The sequence below is a fragment of the Erythrolamprus reginae genome, chromosome 2, assembly GCF_031021105.1.
Source record: "Erythrolamprus reginae isolate rEryReg1 chromosome 2, rEryReg1.hap1, whole genome shotgun sequence".
In the NCBI taxonomy this organism is placed as follows: Eukaryota; Metazoa; Chordata; class Lepidosauria; order Squamata; family Dipsadidae; genus Erythrolamprus; species Erythrolamprus reginae.
Genome location: NC_091951.1, coordinates 332,798,794 through 332,820,762, shown reverse-complemented (window position 1 = coordinate 332,820,762; position 21,969 = coordinate 332,798,794). Strand labels below are relative to the sequence as shown.

At 40.9% G+C, this 21,969-nt stretch overlaps 1 protein-coding gene across 7 annotated transcripts in view; it reads left to right on the top strand.

The window, feature by feature from the left end:
• SPEF2 (sperm flagellar 2) overlaps positions 1-21,969 on the top strand; it is a 169,819-nt gene that overhangs the window by 119,442 nt on the left and 28,408 nt on the right. For 4 of the 7 annotated variants that reach the window (XM_070743453.1, XM_070743450.1, XM_070743446.1 and 1 more), the window contains 3 exons: positions 6,671-6,777; positions 9,391-9,573; positions 18,629-18,721. In XM_070743453.1, the coding sequence (XP_070599554.1) occupies positions 6,671-6,777; positions 9,391-9,573; positions 18,629-18,721 (383 nt within the window). The remainder of the gene's footprint in view (positions 1-6,670; positions 6,778-9,390; positions 9,574-18,628; positions 18,722-21,969) is intronic. The other 3 variants (XM_070743449.1, XM_070743451.1, XM_070743448.1) reach the window with 1 other exon arrangement.

Below are 21,969 nucleotides of genomic sequence, written 5' to 3'. Positions count from 1 at the left end.
GTAGGATGCTTGGCTGCATAGCTAGAGGTATAACAAGCAGGAAGAGGGAGATTATGATCCCGCTATATAGAATGCTGGTGAGACCACATTTGGAATAATGTGCTCAGTTCTGGAGACCTCACCTACAAAAAGATATTGACAAAATTGAACGGGTCCAAAGACGGGCTACAAGAATGGTGGAAGGTCTTAAGCATAAAACTTATCAGGAAAGACTTAATGAACTCAATCTGTATAGTCTGGAGGACAGAAGGAAAAGGGAGGACATGATCGAAACATTTAAATATGTTAAAGGGTTAAATAGGGTTCAGGAGGGAAGTGTTTTTAATAGGAAAGTGAACACAAGAACAAGGGGACACAATCTGAAGTTAGTTGGGGGAAAGATCAAAAGCAACATGAGAAAATATTATTTTACTGAAAGAGTAGTAGATCCTTGGAACAAACTTCCAGCAGACGTGGTAGATAAATCCACAGTAACTGAATTTAAACATGCCTGGGATAAACGTTTGTCCATCCTAAGATAAAATACAGGAAATAGTATAAGGACAGACTAATGGACCATGAGGTCTTTTTCTGCCGTCAGACTTCTATGTTTCTATGTTTCTATGAATGCTTTTCTAGCAACTTTGACTTTCCCACCTCATGAGATACGACACTTTCTAAAGTTGCTAAGGCCGATATATGTGAGAATGACATCAAAGGAGGAGGGGAAGAGATACTTAAGAAGTGATCAGACAAGAGAAAGACAGTCTAGAGCAGTAATGGCGAACCTTTTTTTCCTCGGGTGCCAAAAGAGGGTGTGCGCGTGTTATCGTGCATGGACGAGTGCCCACACCCATAGTTTAATGGCTAGGGAGGGCGAAAACAGCTTACCTGCCCTCCCGGAGGCCCCTCTGCAGGCCGGAAATGGCCTATTTCCCAACTTCTGGTGGGCCCAGTATGCTTGGTTTTGCCCTCCCCAGGCTCCAAAGGCTTCCCTAGAGCCAGGGGAGGGTAAAAACACCCTCCCCTATCCCCCTGGAGGCTCTCTGGAAGCCAAAAATGCTTTCCCAGAGCCTCATTGCGAGCCAAAAATCAGCTGCCTGGCACACGTATGCACGTTGGAGCTGAGCTAGGGCAATGGCTTGCATGCCAGCAGATATGGCTCTGCATGCCACCTGTGGCACCCGTGCCATGGATTCGCCATCACTGGTCTAGAGGAAGAACATAGAAGGGATATGCCTGATCAAGTGGTTAAAAATGGCAGCAGGACCTTATGCCTTCAGACTTGCATGATTCTGTCAATGTAGCCTTATAATTAAGTATCATTAGCTCAACTAGTTATATTTCTTGTCTGGTTTACCTGAGAAGGCTGGCAAGAACCCAACTTTCCCAGGTTAACTGGACCATTTCAGATTTTCTTTATTTAGTTATCTCTCCCCCCCCCCCAAAAAAAAGAAATAAACCAGTCCTAGAACTAAACTAGTTATAAGATTGCAATCAAAAGTATGTGAGACAACTATGGGACCACTCTACTTTTATATTAATGTGTGATAATTTGAGGAATCATAAATTTGCATCAAATTGTTGATTGCTACATATATTGTTGATAGTTTTACTGGCAGTATAAGAGAAATCCTGCCCCTCTCACTTTTCCCGCCTCACTTTTGTGTCTGCCTCCATCACCATCAAATTGTTTTTTTCATGAGTATTAAAACCAGAGGTAAAATACTATCAGTTTGGACTGCACTGGCTGCCGATCGGTTTCCGGTCACAATTCAAAGTGTTGGTAACGACCTTTAAAGCCCTACATGGCATTGGGCTAGAATACATCCGGAACCGCCTTCTACCGCACGAATCCCAGCGGCCGATAAAGCCCCACAGATTTGGCCTTCTCCGGGTCCCGTCGACCAAACAATGTCGTTTGGTGGGCCCCAGGGGAAGAGCCTCCTCTGTGGCGGCCCCGGCCCTCTGGAACCAACTCCCCCCAGAGATTAGAACGGCCCCCACCCTCCTTGTCTTTCGCAAATTACTTAAGACTCACCTTTGTCGCCAGGCATGGGGGAGTTAAGTTATCCTTTCCCCCTAGGCTACTACAAGTTATGCATGGTATGTTTGTGTGTATGTTTGATTTTTTATAATAAGGGTTTTTTAGTTGTTTTTATTCATTGGATTGTTCATGTTGTTTTACCACTGTTGTTAGCCGCCCCGAGTCTGCAGAGAGGGGCGGCATACAAATCCAATAAATAATAATAATAATAATAATAATAATAATAATAATAATAATAATAATAATAATTCGCCCCAACCGGTAGTTTAAAAAATGCTACTGTTTCGGGCGAACCGGTATATCCGACGATCAGCTGTGCGATAATCAACTGTGTCGTGCAATTCAGATTAGCTAGAAAGCAGGATTTCCTGCTTTCTAGCTAATCTAAATCAGGCGGCACAGCTGATCCCCTCCCCTTGCTGTTCTACTTACCATGGCAGACTGGTGGCTTCAAAATGCTCCTTTTTCAGTGTTTTATGATAGTGCCTACAGCATGCATGTACTATATGTGTAGTGTGCAAAGCAAATAGTCTTCGGAGAGGGACGGCATGCAAATCTAATTTTTTTTATTATTATTATTATTATTATTATTATTATTATTATTATTATTATTATTATTATTATTATTATTATTATTATTAAACCAGTAGCAGACCTCAGAGGATTTCACCCCTGCTTAAGACCCAGTAGTTTCAGCTGTGAGAATGGAATGTTTGAAGGTTCCACCTAGAGATCATATATTTTTCATCATATAAAAAAATCACAACTTTTAATTAATTGTAAAAATAAACCATCCATCTATCCATCCCACCTAGAGAGAGAGAGATAAATATACATACATCTGCATATAAAAGATCTCATGCATAATGATTTAAAGATATTTGAATAGGAAAAGACATGTGTGTTTGTTAAGGTAAGGACTTTCCAGGGAAAAGTACATGTAACAATTAAAGACTTTATAAAATATTTCTACTCCATAACTCTGGAGATTTTTTTTTGAAAATAATTGCTTACTCAAAGTTTTAAGCCTTTGTAAAACAACTAGAAATAAAGTAGCCTGCAGAAATATTAGGGTAAAACTGATGTGGGATTATGGACAATACTTTAATTTTACTAATAACACTTTGTAACCATTTAGTATAGGATATTTCAGCATTTGAGTATAATTTGTTTTATAAAATTAATAAAATATGTGTATAGATTTTTGGGAAATGAAATCAATATGACTTTGGAACAGATGTCTTTTAAAAAGTTGAATAGTTTTCATATTGAAAAATTAGATATTGCCCATGGCCTCTCTGTAGAACAGATTATAAAGAATGATAGGAAGTAAAATCCAATATTGTTAGAAATACTATTTTCAGATATGGTGTTGTAAAGTACAAAAATGCATTGTAGAAATTTCCAAACATTTTGCCTCTAACAAGACACTGAAGAATAGAAATAAATTTCTTTGAAATGCATGCTATTCTGCATTCCAACTATACAGTATGTATATTTGGGTCATGGCTGAAAGGGAGAAATAATTATTGCTATTCTTACTACTTTTCCTTCTTCTGTAAATGAAATGTCTTGCAATGTAGGTGCTTTCCAGAGCATATTAATGTCCTTTACACTTTGCATCATACCTTGATAATTTGATCTCCCAATATGAAAGAATTGTTATTGTTGTTCAGCCAATTGGTTCATTTATTTGAATATTCTACATGGATTTGAACTGTTTGAATGCGTGTTGGTGCTGAGAAGGAGCAGCTTTTTATAAAAGGAAGATGCAACATTTTAATTGCAAATAGTTCTCAAAGCTTTTTAAAAAATCAACATAAAATAACAAAAGGGGATTAGAAATGTACAGCAGATAATTTAAAAAGCTCAAAAAGCCCAATGCAGGAGTAATTATGTTTGCAATAACTTGAGGAAGCTATCTCTCTGTCTCTCTCCCATACAAACCATGGATATGTCCTATGCTCCCTGGATAAAAGCTTAAATCCACCTGACTTCAGAAGGTACCACAGTATTTGCATAACTTCAACTTTCTTAATGCTTTCAGATTTTGCAGCTGCAACCGTAGAAATAGATCCTTGCAATCATCAAGTGCATGCGTAGTTAACTAATTTGCTCATGGAAAGAGAGTTTGTAGAATTTAGACATGGCACGAATATTTGTTGTGTTTAAAATAGCATCCGCAGAAGGAGAAATTCTTTCCCTGGTTGGGATAAGAATCAGAGTCATTTGTAAGTGAGAAGGCAAATGTAAAGTAAAAGCAAAAATGAAACGAATATAAATTTGCATAGATCATAACTTGCATAGATCTCCTTGGGTCTCTGCTTCCTGTGCTCTTCCACCAAGGGATTCTCTTTGGAATACAAATTTGATCCAGGTGTGTGAAGACAACAACATAAAAATGCATTTATTTGTCAGATTTCTAGGCCACTCAACTCTAGAATGACTCTGAGTAGCTTCGTAAAGTTAAAAAGATCTTGCCAAAAACAAGATCTTTTGGGGAGGGACCATTAATGGGCGGCTTCCCCCATGGGGGGGACGGACGGATGGACGGACGCAGTGGGAGTAGTAAGTTTATGCACTATTTATTGAATACTTAATAGTTTTTTTATTGTCCTTCCTTCTCTAGTACCTTAGTATGATCCTTAATTACTTTTAAAATAGGAAACAATTAAATGGTATGTTTTATCCGTAAACGCTTAAATCATTTAAATCATTTTAACTGAACTTTTATAGCAATTCAAGAAAATTGAGCTACTTGGCTATTCTGTTATCTTTGTGGGTTCAATACAAAACCTTAAAATGTTACTGTGCTCCTCAACAAATAATGCTGTCTATCATTTGTCCTTTTTGTGGCTATTTAAATAATGTGACTTAATTAACTGAAATAGAGTCCAAGCACTTATTTGAAAACTTATCTTGGTCGGTAAGCCACTCCCACCCAGTCACATGTCCTTTAAGCCACCACCACCCTGGTCACATTATTGCCAAGCCACTCCCACCTGGTCACGTGGCCGGCAAGTTACCCCTACCCAGTCAAATGACCATCAAACCACACCCACAAAATAAGCCACACCCACAATCTGGTAGTAAAAATTTTGGCAGCCCATCACTGAGTGAGACTCACTTGAAGGCAAGGAAGCTGTTGGTCTCTAGGGGAGGCAGTGACTGAAAAGGCTTTCTTCCTGGCTCACAGTAGGTGACAATGATGATTTCATGGAACCCAAAGGAAGCCATGCAAGAGAGACACTACAGGAGACAAGAAAACCTCTTAATTATCTAGTTCTTATGCAATGTAGATCTTTATAAATGATAACCGACACCTTGAATTACACTCAAACCCATTGATAACCTGTGCTGTAGCAGAAGTATTATTTGCATGTAGTAATGCTTCAATAGAAAAGAAAATACAATGATACCTCGTCTTACAAACGCCTCGTCATTCAAACTTTTCGAGATACAAACCCAGGGTTTAAGATTTTTTTGCCTCTTCTTACAAACTATTTTCACCTTACAAACCCACCGCTGCTGCTGGGATACCCTACCTCCGGACTTCCGTTGCCAGCAAAGCACCCGTTTTTGCGCTGCTGGGATTCCCCTGAGGCTCCCCTACATAGGAAACCCCACCTCTGGACTGCAGAGGAATCCCAGCAGCACAGGGGAATCCCAGCAGCGCAAAAATGGGCACTTCGCTGGCAACGGAAGTCCGGAGGTGGGGTTTCCCAGCGAGGGGAACCTCAGTGAAATCGCAGCATCGCAAAAACACAGAGGTCCGGAGGTGGGGTTTCGGTGTTTTTGTGATGCTGCGATTTCACTGATGCTCCCTTCGCTGGGAAACCCCACCTTCGGAGTTCCATTGCCAGTGAAGCGCTCGTTTTTGCGATGCTGGGATTCCCCTGCAGCATTACAAAAACACAGAAGTCCGTAGGTGGGGTTTCCCATGGAGGGGAGCCTCAGGGGAATCCCAGCAGCGCAAAAACGAGCGCTTCGGTTGGCAAAAGGGGTGAATTTTGAGCTTGCACTCATTAATTGCTTTTCCATTGATTCCTATGGGAAACATTGTTTCGTCTTACAAACTTTTCACCTTAAGAACCTTGTCCCGGAACCAATTAAGTTTGTAAGACAAGGTATCACTGTATTTAGCTCAGGATTCAATTGTGTAACCCTTGGTGTTTTCTGATCTTGGTTGGTTGCTTGCTTACAGACATCTCACTACTCAACTAAGGTACAACATCAGTGCTAGTGAAGGCAGTGCAAACCCCACATTTACCACTGATGCTGTGCTAAATGTTCTTTTTTTCAACTCCAATTTGGAAACCAGTTATGTTCCAGTTGTTCGTTAATGGAGTAGACTATTAGCCACTGTTCTGAATAAAGAAGGAGCAGGCTACTCCTTTTGTTTTCTCTTGGATCATGCATAATTGCTCCACAGCTTTGTTTGCATAGTGTAAAGAAATTGAAATGTACATCATTGCACAATTACAGTATATATAAATTTAAGCCTTTGTACATATATAGAATAATTAGGAAAGATAGGGAAATACGCCATGTACTGTACCTATTAGGTAGTGAAATGTAATTGATTTTTTTTTAATGTTAACTCCATTTTGACCCATTCCTCCTCTTTTTTTCTTATTTGCCTAGGTTTAATGCCAAGCAAAACATTCATAGATATTTTGTATGATTTGATCACTCTGAATCTTGGGTCCAACATGCTTCCTGATGCCTGGCTACATCTCAATATGTATGATGTAAGTATCCATCAAGGCACTTGTAAGGGAAAAGTCTAAAAGGTCAATACGGAGACCATAATTATAAAGATAGGACTGCCAGCTTGACCATCCCTATGGACATCCCTAGTGTATGTGATGTTGCTTCAGTTTTTTACTTGAATGTATTGCTAAGTGGTTGAATTACAAAATCTAGGGGTTAAGAGTTTTAGAAGGATGCTTGGATGGATGCTAGCAATTTATAAAGGGAGCTTGCTTATCTGTATGTATGGAAGTGTTAATCAGTTAAATCATTTTGAGTATTTCTGGAAGCCGCCCTGAGTGTAAAATAATGCACTTGGGGAAAAGGAATCCTCAATCTGAGTATTGCATTGGCAGTTCTATGTTAGCAAAAACTTCAGAAGAGAAGGATTTTGGGGTAGTGATTTCTGACAGTCTCAAAATGGGTGAGCAGTGTGGTCGGGCAGTAGGAAAAAGAAAGTAGGATGCTTGGCTGCATAGCTAGAGGTATAACAAGCAGGAAGAGGGAGATTGTGATCCCCTTATATAGAGCGCTGGTGAGACCACATTTGGAGTACTGTGTTCAGTTCTGAAGACCTCACCTACAAAAAGATATTGACAAAATTGAACGTGTCCAAAGACGGGCTACAAGAATGGTGGAAGGTCTTAAGCATAAAACGTATCAGGAAAGACTTAATGAACTCAATCTGTATAGTCTGGAGGACAGAAGGAAAAGGGGGGACATGATCGAAACATTTAAATATGTTAAAGGGTTAAATAAGGTTCAGGAAGGAAGTGTTTTTAATAGGAAAGTGAACACAAGAACAAGGGGGCACAATCTGAAGTTAGTTGGGGGAAAGATCAAAAGCAACATGAGGAAATATTATTTCACTGAAAGAGTAGTAGATCCTTGGAACAAACTTCCAGCAGACGTGGTTGGTAAATCCACAGTAACTGAATTTAAACATGCCTGGGATAAACATATATCCATCCTAAGATAAAATACAGGAAATAGTATAAGGGCAGACTAGATGGACCATGAGGTCTTTTTCTGCCGTCAGTCTTCTATGTTTCTATGTTTCTATTGGACAGCATAAAAGTCGAATGAATGAATGAATGAATGAATGAATGAATGAATGAATGAATGAATGAATGAATGAATGAATGAATGAATTTCTTAGATTTGTTTCATATTGAGGACAAGCCATCCCTGCCTTCAAGGCCAAGTGAAATTTAACACAGGGATTGCTTTCATATTTATGTGTGTTATTTATTGATTTATATCCTGCTTTTTGTTCTTATACTACTGTTCCTCACAATTATCCTGTAAGATTAATTGGACTGAAGAAAAATGACCAGCCCAATGTTATCAAGTGAGCTTCCATGATTGAGAGTGACCATGGAGAGTCTAGGTCACCTGAGTACCAGCTAACCCTCAGTCAACACTTCTCAATTTGGCAACTTTAAAAATTTGGACTTGCTCACTGGGAAATTCTAAGACCAGAAGTACACGCCTACAGACTGGAGAACTCTGGGAGTTGAAGTCCATACATCTTAAAATTGCCATGTGAAGAAACTCTGCCATAACTATTACATGGTGAAGAGAGAAAACCCAGTCATCTTACATTTTAAAAGAATGAAGTATTCTGTTGCTTTGAGAGAAAAAAAGTTTTTATTGGGTATTGGGGATGACAGGGAGTAATTATGGGAAGCTACAAGAAAGTCATAGGAGTATTTATCTTAGAAATGTACCTCAGTCCAGCTGCTGAGAGATTGTGGGGAGAAAGCATTTAAAAGAGAGTTCATTCGTCTGGCGGTTCCCAGGGGAAGAGCCTTCTCTGTGGTGGCCCCAACTCTCTGGCACCAGCTCCCTCCAGAGATTAGAACTGCCCCCACCCTCCTTGCCTTTCGTAAATTCCTTAAAACCCACCTCTGCCTTCAGGCATGGGGGAATTGAGGCAACACCCCCCCCCCCCAGGCTATACAGTTTATGTATGGTATGTTTGTGTGTATGTCTGTTTTAACAATGGGTTTTTTAAAAGTTTTTTTAAATTTATTAGATTTGTTATGAATTGTTTCATTGTATGCTGTGAGCCGCCCCGAGTCTACGGTGAGGGGCGGCATACAAATCTAATAAATAAATAAATAAAATAAAATGTTTAATTATCTCAGTGAAGCTGGAAAACTTAATATCAGTTTTATATTAACCTAAAATAACATTAAAACGATTGAGGGGGGTAGGGGTATTCAATTCAGCCTTGACTGCTGACATTAATCTCAAGCAGTGAAGGGCTACCAAAATTTTTACTACTACACTGTGGGCATGGCTTGTGCAGGACGCCCTACATTTTCTTTCAACGTCTTTCAGTGCAAATTGGGTGCTCTGGAGTGGAGCTTTATTTTTGCTACCCCGCTAGATTCTGCGTGTCTGGGCAGTAGCCCACCCCTGCTCTCAAGTATGTAATATACTTACCTAATTGAAATCTGTTGTTTCCCATGTTTCCCAACCTCCATGGCTTGCTGAGAATTCAAAAAAGTTGAGGTCCAGCATCAATATCCTGTCCTAATCATTCCTAATCATTTTACTATATGTGATCATGCATTCATCTCCATGCTTGCAATTCTATGTTACAGTTGCAGAGCCTATCATTATTCCTACTTGTGAATTTGGACATAGTGGACTGGCGCAGATTCTTACATGCAGCTTCCCAGCCTTGGCCTATTCCCTCTGTAACGGAACTGCTTGAAACATTACAAAGATTTCAAGACGTGGATACTGAAGGAACTGGATTTGTCACCCAGGAACAATATGATCAGGTTCCAGTCCTTTATATTTGCCTTTTTTAAGAGTTTGTGACTGAATCTTACTGAAAGCAATGAGATAAGCAGGTAGCCAGGCCTATATTGTGAGATTTGTTTATTTTATTTATTAATTGGATTTGTATGCCGCCCCTCTCCGGGGACTCAGGGCGGCTCACAACATATCAAGGAAAACATAACAATATACATCTAGATCCAATTAATATAATTAAAAACCCTAAAATTTCCAATGTAATTAAAAACATTCATTACCATTTACTCCGTGAAACACACTAAAACACTTGTTGGTCAGGGGGGAAGATCTAATGACTCCAGGCCTAGCGACATAGATGAGTCTTTAAATTTTTTTGTAAGGCAAGGAAGGTGGGGGCAGTGCAAATCTCCAGGGGGGAGCTGATTCCAGAGGGCTGGAGCCCCCACAGAGAAGGCTCTTCCCCTAGGTCCCACCAACCAACATTGTCTGGTTGATGGCAGAAGGCGGTCTCGGAGGTAATCTGGTCCGATGCCATGTAGGGCTTTATAGGTCATAACCAACACTTTGAATTGTGTCCAGAAACTAATCGGCAGCCAATGCAGTCCGCGGAGTGATGGTGAAATATGGGTATACCTTGAAAGGCCCATAACTGCTTGCGCAGTTGCATTTTGGATGATTTGAAGTTTCTGAACACTCTTCAAAGGTAGCCCCATGTAGAGAGCATTGAAGTAGTCAAACCTTGAGGTGATAAAGGTATGAGTGACTCCCTGTCCAAATAGGGCCGCAACTGGTGCACCAGGCGGACCTGGGCAAACGTTCCCTTCGCCACAGCCAAAAGATGGTGTTCTAAAGTCAGCTGTGGATCGAGAAGGACGCCCAAGTTGTGGACCCTCTCTGAGGGTCCCACAATCATGTCACAATCAGTGCCCATCAGTGCAAGCACAATTTTACTTTGGCCAACCTTAGTCAAAGTATCCTTCTCCAAGCATAACTGCTAACCCCACCTCCATTTTTTAATCGTTGTGGCTTTTCAACACCTCTCTGCTATGCGCATAGATTTAGGAGGTAAATCTCATTGCATGCAGTAAGACATATTTCTTAGTAAATATGTATCAGATTGTACTTTACATGTGGTTTGTGGCTCAGCATGGGCCGGTGTGTCTGTGTGTCTGTGGGTATATTTTGATACGTGTGAAAAAATGAAAACAACTGAATAGAAGTCAGCTTCACGCAATGTAATTATTGCATTAAATAACTTCATGTTACCTTTACCTTAGGTTTCATTCTGACTTGTAAATACCTCCCCACTATTTCTTTAGAAAGACAAAAGAGTCAAGGTCAGGTTCTCAAGAGTCTATGCGGTTCTTGAGGTATAGTTAATACATAACAAACGGATGCGTGGTGGTACTGTAGCATACAATCAGAGAATCTATACTCAGTCCTTTTAAGCATGTAAGACAACACAATGGCACATTCCTCCTCTCGAGAGCACTTTTTGAAGGAGACTCTTTGTCTCCACTCTTTAAAATATTCTGATCATTTGAACTAAAAATCCCACTGGGCTCCCAATTATCTAAGACAGGGATGAGTAAGTTTCCCCAATTTGTTTATATAATTATAATTGAACTGTCAGCGTTCTAAATAGCACCTGAGAAATAAACCAAGTCCCAGTCCAATTCTCTCAATCAGAGCTTGATTTATTAACAGAACCATGTTAGCTACGCTATTGTCATTCCGATTCTGATCTTTCCCAGAATTCCACCTAGGTCAGTGATGGTGAACCTTTTTTTCCTTGGGTGCCGAAAATGTGTGCTAAACGCATGCACAAGTGCCCACACCCATAATTCAATGCCTGTGGAGGGCAAAAACTGCCCCCTCTGGAGGCAGGAAGCAGCCTGTTTCCCAACTTCTGGTGGACCCAGTAGGCTCGTGTTTTGCCCTCCCTAGGCTCCAAAGGCATCTGTGGAGCTGGGGGAGGGTAAAAATGCCCTCCCCCATCCCCTTGGAGACTCCCTGGAAGCCAAAAACACACTCTCAGAGCCTCTGTACAAGCCAAAAAATCAGCTGACTGGCAAGCACATGCACGTTGGAGCTGAGCGAGGGCAGCAGCTCGCATGCTAGCAGATATGGCTCTGCGTGCCACCTGTGGCACCCGTGCCATAGGTTCGCCATCACTGACCTAGGTTAAGGTTCATCTTACATCCTTCACACCCACAAGTTCATCACGAGAGCCAGTCTGTGTGCAGGGGCTTATCAACTTCCTCTTCTCTTCAGTTGAGGCAGAACAAACGATGGCCTTGGCTTGGAGAAAGGAATCTTTGGTTTTGTCTAGTAACTTTCCCCTCTGACTACTCACTACCCCTCCCATCCCCCCTTGTGTTGTGTCAGGCCGAACTCTCTAACTCCACATGAAGACTGGCTGCATAGCTAGAGGTATAACAAGCAAGAAGAGGGAGATTATGATCCCATTGTATAGAGCGCTGGTGAGACCACATTTGGAATACTGTGTTCAGTTCTGGAGACCTCACCTACAAAAAGATATTGACAAAATTGAACGGGTCCAAAGACGGGCTACAAGAATGGTGGAAGGTCTTAAGCATAAAACGTATCAGGAAAGACTTCATGAACTCAATCTCTATAGTCTGGAGGACAGTAGGAAAAGGGGGGACATGATCGAACATTTAAATAAGTTAAAGGGTTAAATAAGGTTCAAGAGGGAAGTGTTTTTAATAGGAAAGTGAACACAAGAACAAGGGGACACAATCTGAAATTAGTTGGGGGAAAGATCAAAAGCAACAGGAGAAAATATTATTTTACTGAAAGAGTAGTAGATCCTTGGAACAAACTTCCAGCAGACGTGGTTGGTAAATCCACAGTAACTGAATTTAAACATGCCTGGGATAAACATATATCCATCCTAAGATAAAATACAGAAAATAGTATAAGGGCAGACTAGTTGGATCATGAGGTCTTTTTCTGCCGTCAGTCTTCTATGTTTCTATGCAAGACTTCGCCCTGACATGAACTATTTCTAAAAATCATCTAGAGAAATAAAGTTATTTGTATTTACATTTTAAAATCTTCAGTGATGACATCAAAAATGTAATTTCAGTGGAGATAAATGTACAGCATGGGAAATCTAAAAAGGATAAATTGAATACACAGGAAGAATTAAAATACGGAGTGGCATTAAAATCAAAGGATTGATAATGGAGAAAAGTTGCAAATATTTGGATCTTTTAAAGTAAACACATACTAGCACACCCAAACCATCTTTCGTCTTTCAACATGAGTCAGAATCTTTCTGGAATTTGTAGTGATTCATAATAATACAATCAAAGCATTTAATATTTGGGTTGGGCCTGTAATACAACAAGCAAATATTACTGACTTGACATTATAGGTAGTCCTCGACTTACAACTGAGCATTTAGTGACTGCTCAAAGTTACAGCGGCACTGAAAAAAAATGACTAATGATCATTTTTCACATTTATGACCATTGCAGCATCCTCATCACATTGAGATGCTTTACAGCCAACTCATATTTATGACAGTTGTAAAATCCCAGGATCAGGTGATCCCCTTTTGCGAACTTTTGACAAGCAAAGTCAATAGAGAAACCAGATTCACTTAATAACCATGTCACTAACGTAATAATTGCAGTGATTCACTTAACAAATGTATCAATAAAAGTTGTAAAATGGGGCAAAACTCACTTAACAAACTTCTCACTGAACAACATAAATTTTGGGCTCAATTGAGGTCATAAGACGAGGACTTAAATGCCTTAGAATAGATAGGCAATATCATGCATTACATGCAAAAAGTAATAAGAACTGTTTTATATAACGGGAAAATGGGTAGTCATGATTTGTTGCAACTGAAGCAGACACTGGAGGATAAAGTCAGAGGCTTAAATGATTATAAATGCAAGCAAAGAGTAAGTCCTAAAAATATTTAACGGGAAAGTATTTTGAATGTGACTGAATCAAAAGTAGCCTATAATACAAAATTGTCTAGACAGATTGTGAGACAAAACATGAGTGGGAGAAAGACAGCATGTTGGAATTTTTTAAAGAAAAAAAGTATGGTTCTGATGCCTTCAAATATTGATACAATCGCAAGATTGAAAAAATGCTTTGAAAGTTCATGTACAAATTGAATGGTACTTCCTCATTCACAAAGGCTGAGACATCACAATAGTTGAGAAAAGCCCAAATTTTACTTGTAGATGTGGCAGTTCCAATTAATACTAAAGTAGCTCAAATTAGAATATAAAATATCATGACTTAAAAAGTGAAATGGAGATTATGGAATAAACCAGCAGTTTTCCCCCCTCTAATAAATATTTTACTTTTAGGAGCTTTAATAATAGGATTTGTCAAAACAACTGAAAAATAGAATTATTCATGTTTACAACATGTATCTTACAAATAGCAGCGCTGCTTGGAAGCACACTGTATTAGAACAGTTTCTGGACAATTCATTAAAAATCTTCCTTTTTACCATTTCATAATCCCTTAATTCGGGACAATTCATAGACTTTTGAATAAAATTTAAATTGATTCTAAACTGCCATCATTTGCCAAGTAATCTTCAGAAAACAATTAATCATCATTATCATCAATGAAGTTTGAAAGATACATGATTGGTATATTTATTATACCAAACTTTGAAACTTCATTTGAAGATTTTAAAATAATCATTTCCTACACTATAATCTTTTTCCTTGAGAGACTTCAATGTTGTTTTCTTCTGTTTTTGTTTGTTTTGTTTTGGTTCTTTTTATTCTTTCATAGCAGTTTTCTCTTTGGCACTCAAAACAGCTATTACTTCTCCAACTGTGGTTGCTAGCATATTCTGTGCCTTCAGCCAGGTTCCACCATAAAGTTACAGTGCTCAAAAACTTACTTTTCCAGTAATATATGATATCATAACTCTCCTCCTCCATAAAAGCAGGTAGAAAAAAAATACTATATTGGGGAAAAATAGTGCTAGAATTACAACTTAGTAAATATGTTGTGTGAATTTAATGTGAGGAAATTGTTCCATGGTTGGGATTAAATATTTGGGTAAATTTGTCAATGCTCTGTTAATGAATCGCTTTGCATTCCCTTTGCAGATCCATTCAGTTAACATAGGAAATATTTATTTTTGCCACTTAAAATGTCATGAGAGAATTTTAGATTGGAGGGGAGAGAGAATACTTGGTCCATGTTTAACTGCTTAGCTCAGGGGTGTCAAACACAAGGCCTATAGGCTGAATCTGTTTCATGGGGTGCTTAGATCTGGCCTTCAAGGGCGCCCTGGAAAGAATGAAGGTGAAGTATTTATTTATTTATTTATTTATTTATTTATTTATTTATTCGATTTTTATGCCGTCTTTCTCCTTAGACTCAGGGCGGCTTACAACATGTTAACAATAGCACTTTTTAACAGAGCCAGCATATTTTCCGCAAAATATGGGTCCTCATTTTACCTACCTTGGAAGGATGGAAGGCTGAGTCAGCCTTGAGCCGGTGATGAGATTTGAACTGCTGACCTACAGATCTACAGTCAGCTCCAGTGGCCTGCAGTACAGCACTCTACCTGATGCGCCACCCCGGCTCATCAGTGCCCGACAGTGCCTCTGCCAGCAAAAATCCCAGCGACCAGTTAGGTCCCACAGAGTGGGCCTTCTCCGGGTCCCGTCAACCAAACAATGTCGCTTGGCGGGACCCAGAGGAAGAGCCTTCTCTGTGGCGGCCCCGACCCTCTGGAACCAACTCCCCACAGAGATTAGAATTGCCCCCACCCTCCTTGCCTTTCGTAAGCTGCTTAAAACCCACCTCTGCCGCCAGGCATGGGGGAACTGAGATACACTTTCCCCCTAGGCCTTTACAATTTTATGCATGGTATGTCTGTATGTATGATTGGTTTTTATATAATGGGTTTTTAACTGTTTTTAGTATTGGATTTTGTTATACTGTTTTACTGCTGTTGTTAGCCGCCCCGAGTCTCCGGAGAGGGGCGGCATACAAATCCAATAAATAAATAAATAAATAAAAATTGAGCTTGGGAGGGCCACATGCAGAACCTCACAAGCTCTGTTTTCACTGGCAAAGGGTTGCAGGAGGCCATTGCAGCCGGAAACGGGGCTTGGGAACTCATTTTCACTGGCAGAGTGCTCAGTCCACCACAGGTGCCATCAAAACGAATGATGTTGAACTGGCCATGTCCAGTGCCCGAGGTAAAACACAATCCTGATACGGCCCTCAATGAAATCAAGTTTGGTACGCCTAGCTTAGCTGAAGTCTATGAAAAGACTATATGCTATTTTCTGCTTTGAATATAAGAATTCATAATTTTTTTGAGGATTCTGTACTAAAAAAGTAAAAAAGAGGGGGAAGAATAAAGGGCTGACATATTTATGCAAAAAGGCCTGAGTTTTTGGGTTCAAAAATCCTATTCTTGTGCATTATATTTAATGGGGATGCTCAATCAAATCGTATCATATTAGCGTTGGACAAGATAAAAAGGGGGCACATGGAATCAATGAAGCTGGGATGAAAGTGGAAGGATTTCTAAATATATAATTAGAAAGCCAGTTTGGATTCATGTTTAAGGCACAAGGCTAGAAACTAGGAATCTCTGAATTTTAGCCCTGCCTTAGGTACAAAATCCAGCCTTGGACTCAAAGCTCAGACCTAGGAAGAAAGAAATCCACCTCCAATTTTTTTCCTGGAAAACTGCAGGGACATGTTCAGGCTGTCAATAGAATTCAATAGTGATTATGATATCATACATTCTTTGTTGTGGTTAGCTCTGGCCCTGCTCCTGCCCCAAGGACTGTGGATGTGGGGGAGACATCCACATGCTGCAGGCCTGTTTTGCCCCCGGTGGAATCTGCTGATGAAGGCTCCTCTGACCAAGAAGACATGAGTGATAGGGAGGAGGAGAGTGTGGCAGACAGCTCAGAAGGAGATCAATTATCTAGCTCCTCCTTGGATTCAGAACAAGAGTTAATGATACAGCCACGCATGCGGAGAGCGATGCATAGGCAACAACAACTGAGAGATTATTATCAAAGAAAATGAGGCCACTTGTGGGGCTGTGGTAATTAGTGAGGCTGCTATAAAGAGCAGCCTGTGGGTTTGGCCATTGTGGAGGATCATCTGATCCTTGTGTTTCGTGACTGCTTTACTGACTTTGACTTTTTGTGTGCTGATTTTTCCCCGCTTTGAAACTAAACCAGAGCAAAGTGTATTTCACTTTGTGAAAGCAGGAGGGCTGTGAATTGCCTCACAGCTGCAAGCTAAGTATCACAGAACTGATAAGGGACTTGTACCAATTACCAGTTTGTTTGGAGACAGTGCTCTTTGCTATACCAAAAGAGGGCTTAGTTTAAGTGACTTTTCATTATAAAGAACATTGTTTTGAATTTTCAAACCTGTGTGTGTCTGAAATTTGTACCTGTGAATTTTTGGGAGGAGTCTCAAATTCAATGAGTACAAAGGCCCTAAAATACTGGTATTTATATAATAACAGTGTAGCATTTCAGATAGCTGCCTTCCACAGATTCTGTCCTAAATAGGAAGACTTTCTCCAAAAGTTTTGCAATGTCATGTCGTTTCAATAAAGGATGGAGTGGGTGTTGTTTCTTACCATGGATTTTAATATGTGGTAAAGGCTTATCAAGTGGTAAAACTTCCCCACATTAAACATTCAATAAGCTCACAGTCTGTATTCATTATCCTTCTTTATACAGTACATACTTTCAAAAAACATTCAATAGCTGTCTTCAGGAAAAAAATGGAAGCTGCAACAGCTCCCCTTCAAATCTTGGAACAGGAAAAGATTTATTCCCTATTCAGGATGATAAGCCCACAAAGAAATGTAGATCTGTTTTATACACACCTACGCAGATTTGCGGTATTTTGCTTCATATAGGTAAAGAGAGAAAAAACAAACCAAAAACTCCAGAAACAACACAGGAAGTTAGGTAGAACAATTTTTGGGTTCGGCATCTCATACCCCATCCTCCGATGTTTGAAATGATAAATGGGGGTGAGAGAGAGAAAAAAACAAATGTGTTTTTTTTAAAAAAACAAATCAAGATACTAAATCCATCCAATTGATATTTAAGAATCAATTCTCAAAATGAAATTCCTATAATGTTATTGAAAACTAATGTCTCAGTGGAGCTTTCTAACTTGATGGTGTTCCCAGGACATATTTTCACATATTTTTTGAAGTGTGGAAAAGTTCAAAAACTTAAATGTTGTCAACATTCATAGTTCAGAGGATAAGGTTTTCATCTTTCAGCTGTGGCGAGGGGGGTGTTTGCCCAGGTTCGCCTGGTGCACCAGTTGCGGCCCTATTTGGACCGGGAGTCACTGCTCACAGTCACTCATGCCCTCATCACCTTGAGGCTCGACTACTGTAATGCTCTCTACATGGGGCTACCTTTGAAAAGTGTTCGGAAACTTCAGATCGTGCAGAATGCAGCTGCGAGAGCTATCATGGGCTTTCCCAAAAATACCCATGTAACACCAACACTCCGCAGTCTGCATTGGTTGCCGATCAGTTTCCAGTCACAATTCAAAGTGTTAGTCATTACCTATAAAGTCCTTCATGGCACCGGACCAGGGTATCTACGAGACCGCCTTCTGCCGCACGAATCCCAGCGACCGGTTAGGTCCCACAGAGTGGGCCTTCTCCGGGTCCCGTCAACAAAACAATGTCGCTTGGCGGGGCCCAGGGGAAAAGCCTTCTCTGTGGCGGCCCCGACCCTCTGGAATCAACTCCCCCCAGAGATTAGAATTGCCCCCACCCTCTTTGCCTTTCGTAAGCTCCTTATAACCCACCTCTGTCATCAGGCATGGGGGAATTGAGACATTCTTTCCCCCTAAGCCTTTATAATTTATGCATGGTATGTTTGTTTGTATGGATGTTTAGTTTTATAATAAGGGTATTTTAGTTGTTTTTAGTATTGCATTTGCATGATGTTTTTTATTACTGTTGTTAGCCACCCCGAGTCTACGGAGAGGGGCAGCATACAAATCCAATAAATAAATAAATAAATTTGTTTGCTTTAGGTTGGTCTGTGGTTTAAAGAAACTGAAGATTTAGCCATTCCAGAAAGTCTTATAGAGCCCTTACCATTTAACCGTCACAAGCATCTCATAGAAGTAAGTATAAAATATTCAGAGGCCATAATCCAAGGGGATTAATTTCAATGGATTCCAAACACTGCCTGCTACATTCCAACAATTCTGAAGTAATGAGTGGGTGCTATAGTTAGTTTTTAAAAAATATATTTCCATTTTGAGGCACAGTTGATTGTTTGACTTTCAAATCGGAGCACAATTCATTATCCATTTGTAACAGTTAAATTCAGATATTTCTGCTTTCAACATTCATTCTATATCCATGGAGTTATATCCAGATCTTAAAATAAAAAGTTACAAAAAATGATGGTTGGAATGGGCGAGGGGCTTAAATATTTTAATAAATAGGAAAGGAGACAAGATTTTAGAATTAACATTTTTTATTTTTCCATGCATGTAGATTAACCATGCAATAATACATGTACATTTTCATGCTGAGCATGAAAATGCTCTTATAATTTCTCAAACATTGCCAATCGAGAGAGAGATTTCTGTTTTTCTTCCTTATTCTCAGGTTGTGTGATTATTTCTTTGTACTTTTCCTCTATTGTATTTCAGAGCTGATAATATTTCCTGTTAAAAAGTATTTTCTGTGTTATGAGTCTCCCTGGTTACCCATTCTTCCTAGTCTGAAAAAGCTTTAAAAAATTCGAAGAGCATTTAAAAAATGCCCTGTTGGTAAGGCCAAGGCCTATCTCAAGTCAACAATTGTTTCCCACAATGACTAACACAATGCTTCTGGTACCCGGAAGCAGGAATCGAGACATAGACTTTTCCACTCCCTGTTATTGGATCATACTACCTCCAGCCTGTTGCTAATCCTTCATATACATAGTGTTCTGTATGACGTGAGAGCTGAGCAGTAATTAAGGTCAAAGTAAAACACAGGCGGGAGTTTGAGAAACATAAAAATATATTTAATTAACAAGTTGACTGAGAACCACAATTACAGCGAAAGAATGTCTGTTTACTGCCAAAGACTCTGAGTTATCTTCAAGGCCGATAACAAATGTCCCCAACCCCCCAAGGTTTGCAAATAATGTCTCTGAACTGGGCTGAAGCAAGGGTATTCACTATTTTTGCAATAGCTACAGTCTTTCATAAAGCAATTTTCCAAAGGCTGGGTTTCTCCAAGAAAGCAGGGAAGTTGGTTTAAAGAAAACTCTGGATCTGTTTCTCTTTCTCTGTTAAACCACAAACGATAACTCCTGCAAAGAACACTCCCACAAGACTCCCCTTTTATGCACGATGCAGAATTCCCTATGACTGTCAGCTGTGATGAAGATCTCCTCCTGCGTCTGCGCAACTGTTCCTGTCTCCCCCTAATCCTTCGCTCACGCACATTCAGAATTGGATCATTAATCACCCCCTCCTCATCTGACCCAGATAAGGCCCTAGCTGGAGTTCAAGTTTCAAGTTTTATTGGATTTATATGCCGCCCCTCTCCGAAAACTCGTGGCGGCTAACAACAATCATAAACAATGTACAATAAAATCCAATACTAAAAGCAAATTTAAAACCCCTTAATATATAAAAACCAAACATACATACAAGCATACCATATATACAGTTGTGACGGCCTAGGGGGAGAAAAAAGTCTTAATTCCCCCATGCCTGGCGGCAGAGGTGGGTTTTAAGTAGCTTACAAAAGGCAAGGAGGGTGGGGGCAATTCTGATCTCTGGGGGGAGTTGGTTCCAGAGGGTCGGGGCCGCCACAGAGAAGGCTCTTCCCCTGGGTCCCGTAAGCATTGCAAGGGTTTCCACCTCTATCTTTCCAGAAACTTCAGCTTTCATCTCTCCTTCCCCTTCACTGTCTGAATCCTCTGATAGCCACACAGGTCTCCAATGCTCGGATGGACCCGGCTCCTCTGGTTCAAAATCTGCTATCAGAGGAAGTGGCTGTGATCCAACCACAACACATAGTACATCTGATCCCTTTTAAAAACAGCCAAATTAGGTGACTATTGCTGTGTTTTGTCATAAGGAATTTCAGAAGTTCTTCATGTGCTGGATGAAGTTTGGGGAAGGGGGAGTCTCCAAACTGTGTTTCCCTCCAATCAGTCCATTCTAGTATTTTAGAGAGCAAGAAAAACTTATAACAAAATAACAGCATTGGAAACTTGGAGGTCTTCTAGTCTGACCCCCTACTCAGGCAGGAAACCGTATACCATTTCAGAGAAATGGTTGTCCAATCTCTTCTTAAACACCTCCCACAACTTCTGGAGGCTGATCATCTCACTGATTAATTGTTCTAACTGTCAGGAAATCTCTCTTTAGTTCTTGGTTTTCTCTCTCCTTGATTAGTTTCCATCCATTGCTTCTTGTTCGGCCTTCAGATGCTTTGGAGCAGCGTTTCCCAACCGGTGTGCCGCGGCACACCGGTGTGCCGCGAGACATGGCCAGGTGTGCCGCTAAGCTCCAGCTGGGCGGGGCGCTGCCGGTACTTCCATCCTGGGGCTCCCGCTCGCAGCTGTCCTCCGCCTCCTGCTCGATGCCGCGGTTTTCGGCGCTCTCCTGCTGGGCGCCAAAGAAGGAAGGCAGGAAGAAGGAGAGCTTTATTCTTTGCGCCTTTTCCCCGCCTTCCTTCTTTGGGACCCAGCAGGAGAGCGCCGAAAACCGCGGCATCGAGCAGGAGCCGGTTGACAGCTGCGAGCGGGAGCCCCAAGACGGAAGTACCGGCAGCGCCCCGCCCAGCTGGAGCTTCTCCTGCGTCGACGGCAAGTTTCCTTTGTGGCCCGGTGGGAGGGCACTGGCGATGGGAGCGGGGGGCGGGGGCGGCCGCAGTGGCCGCAGGCAGTCGTGGGGAGATGGCGACGGCGAGAGGGAGCGCTCTCTCTCTCTCTCTCAGCTGACTGCAAGCGGGAGCCCTGACGGTGGCGGTTGGACGTGCTGCTAGACGTCGTACATGCTGGCGCTGCGGGCCTGGCATATACGGTGTCCAGCAGCACGTCCAGCTGCCGCCGTCAGGGCTCCCGCTTGCAGTCAGCTGAGAGAGAGAAAGAAAGAGAGACATATAAGAGAGGCAGAGAGAGAGAGAAAGAGAGACATAGCAAGAGAGGCAGAGAAAGAGACAGAGCAAGAAAGAGAGGCAGAGAAAGAGAGAGAGAGAAAGAGAGACATAGCAAGAGAGGCAGAGAGAGAGAGACAGAGCAAGAAAGAGAGGCAGAGAAAGAGAGACATAGCAAGAGAGGCAGAGAGAGAGAAAAAGAAAGAGAGACATAGCAAGAGAAAAAGAGAGACTTAGCAAGAGAGGCACAGAGAGAGAGAGA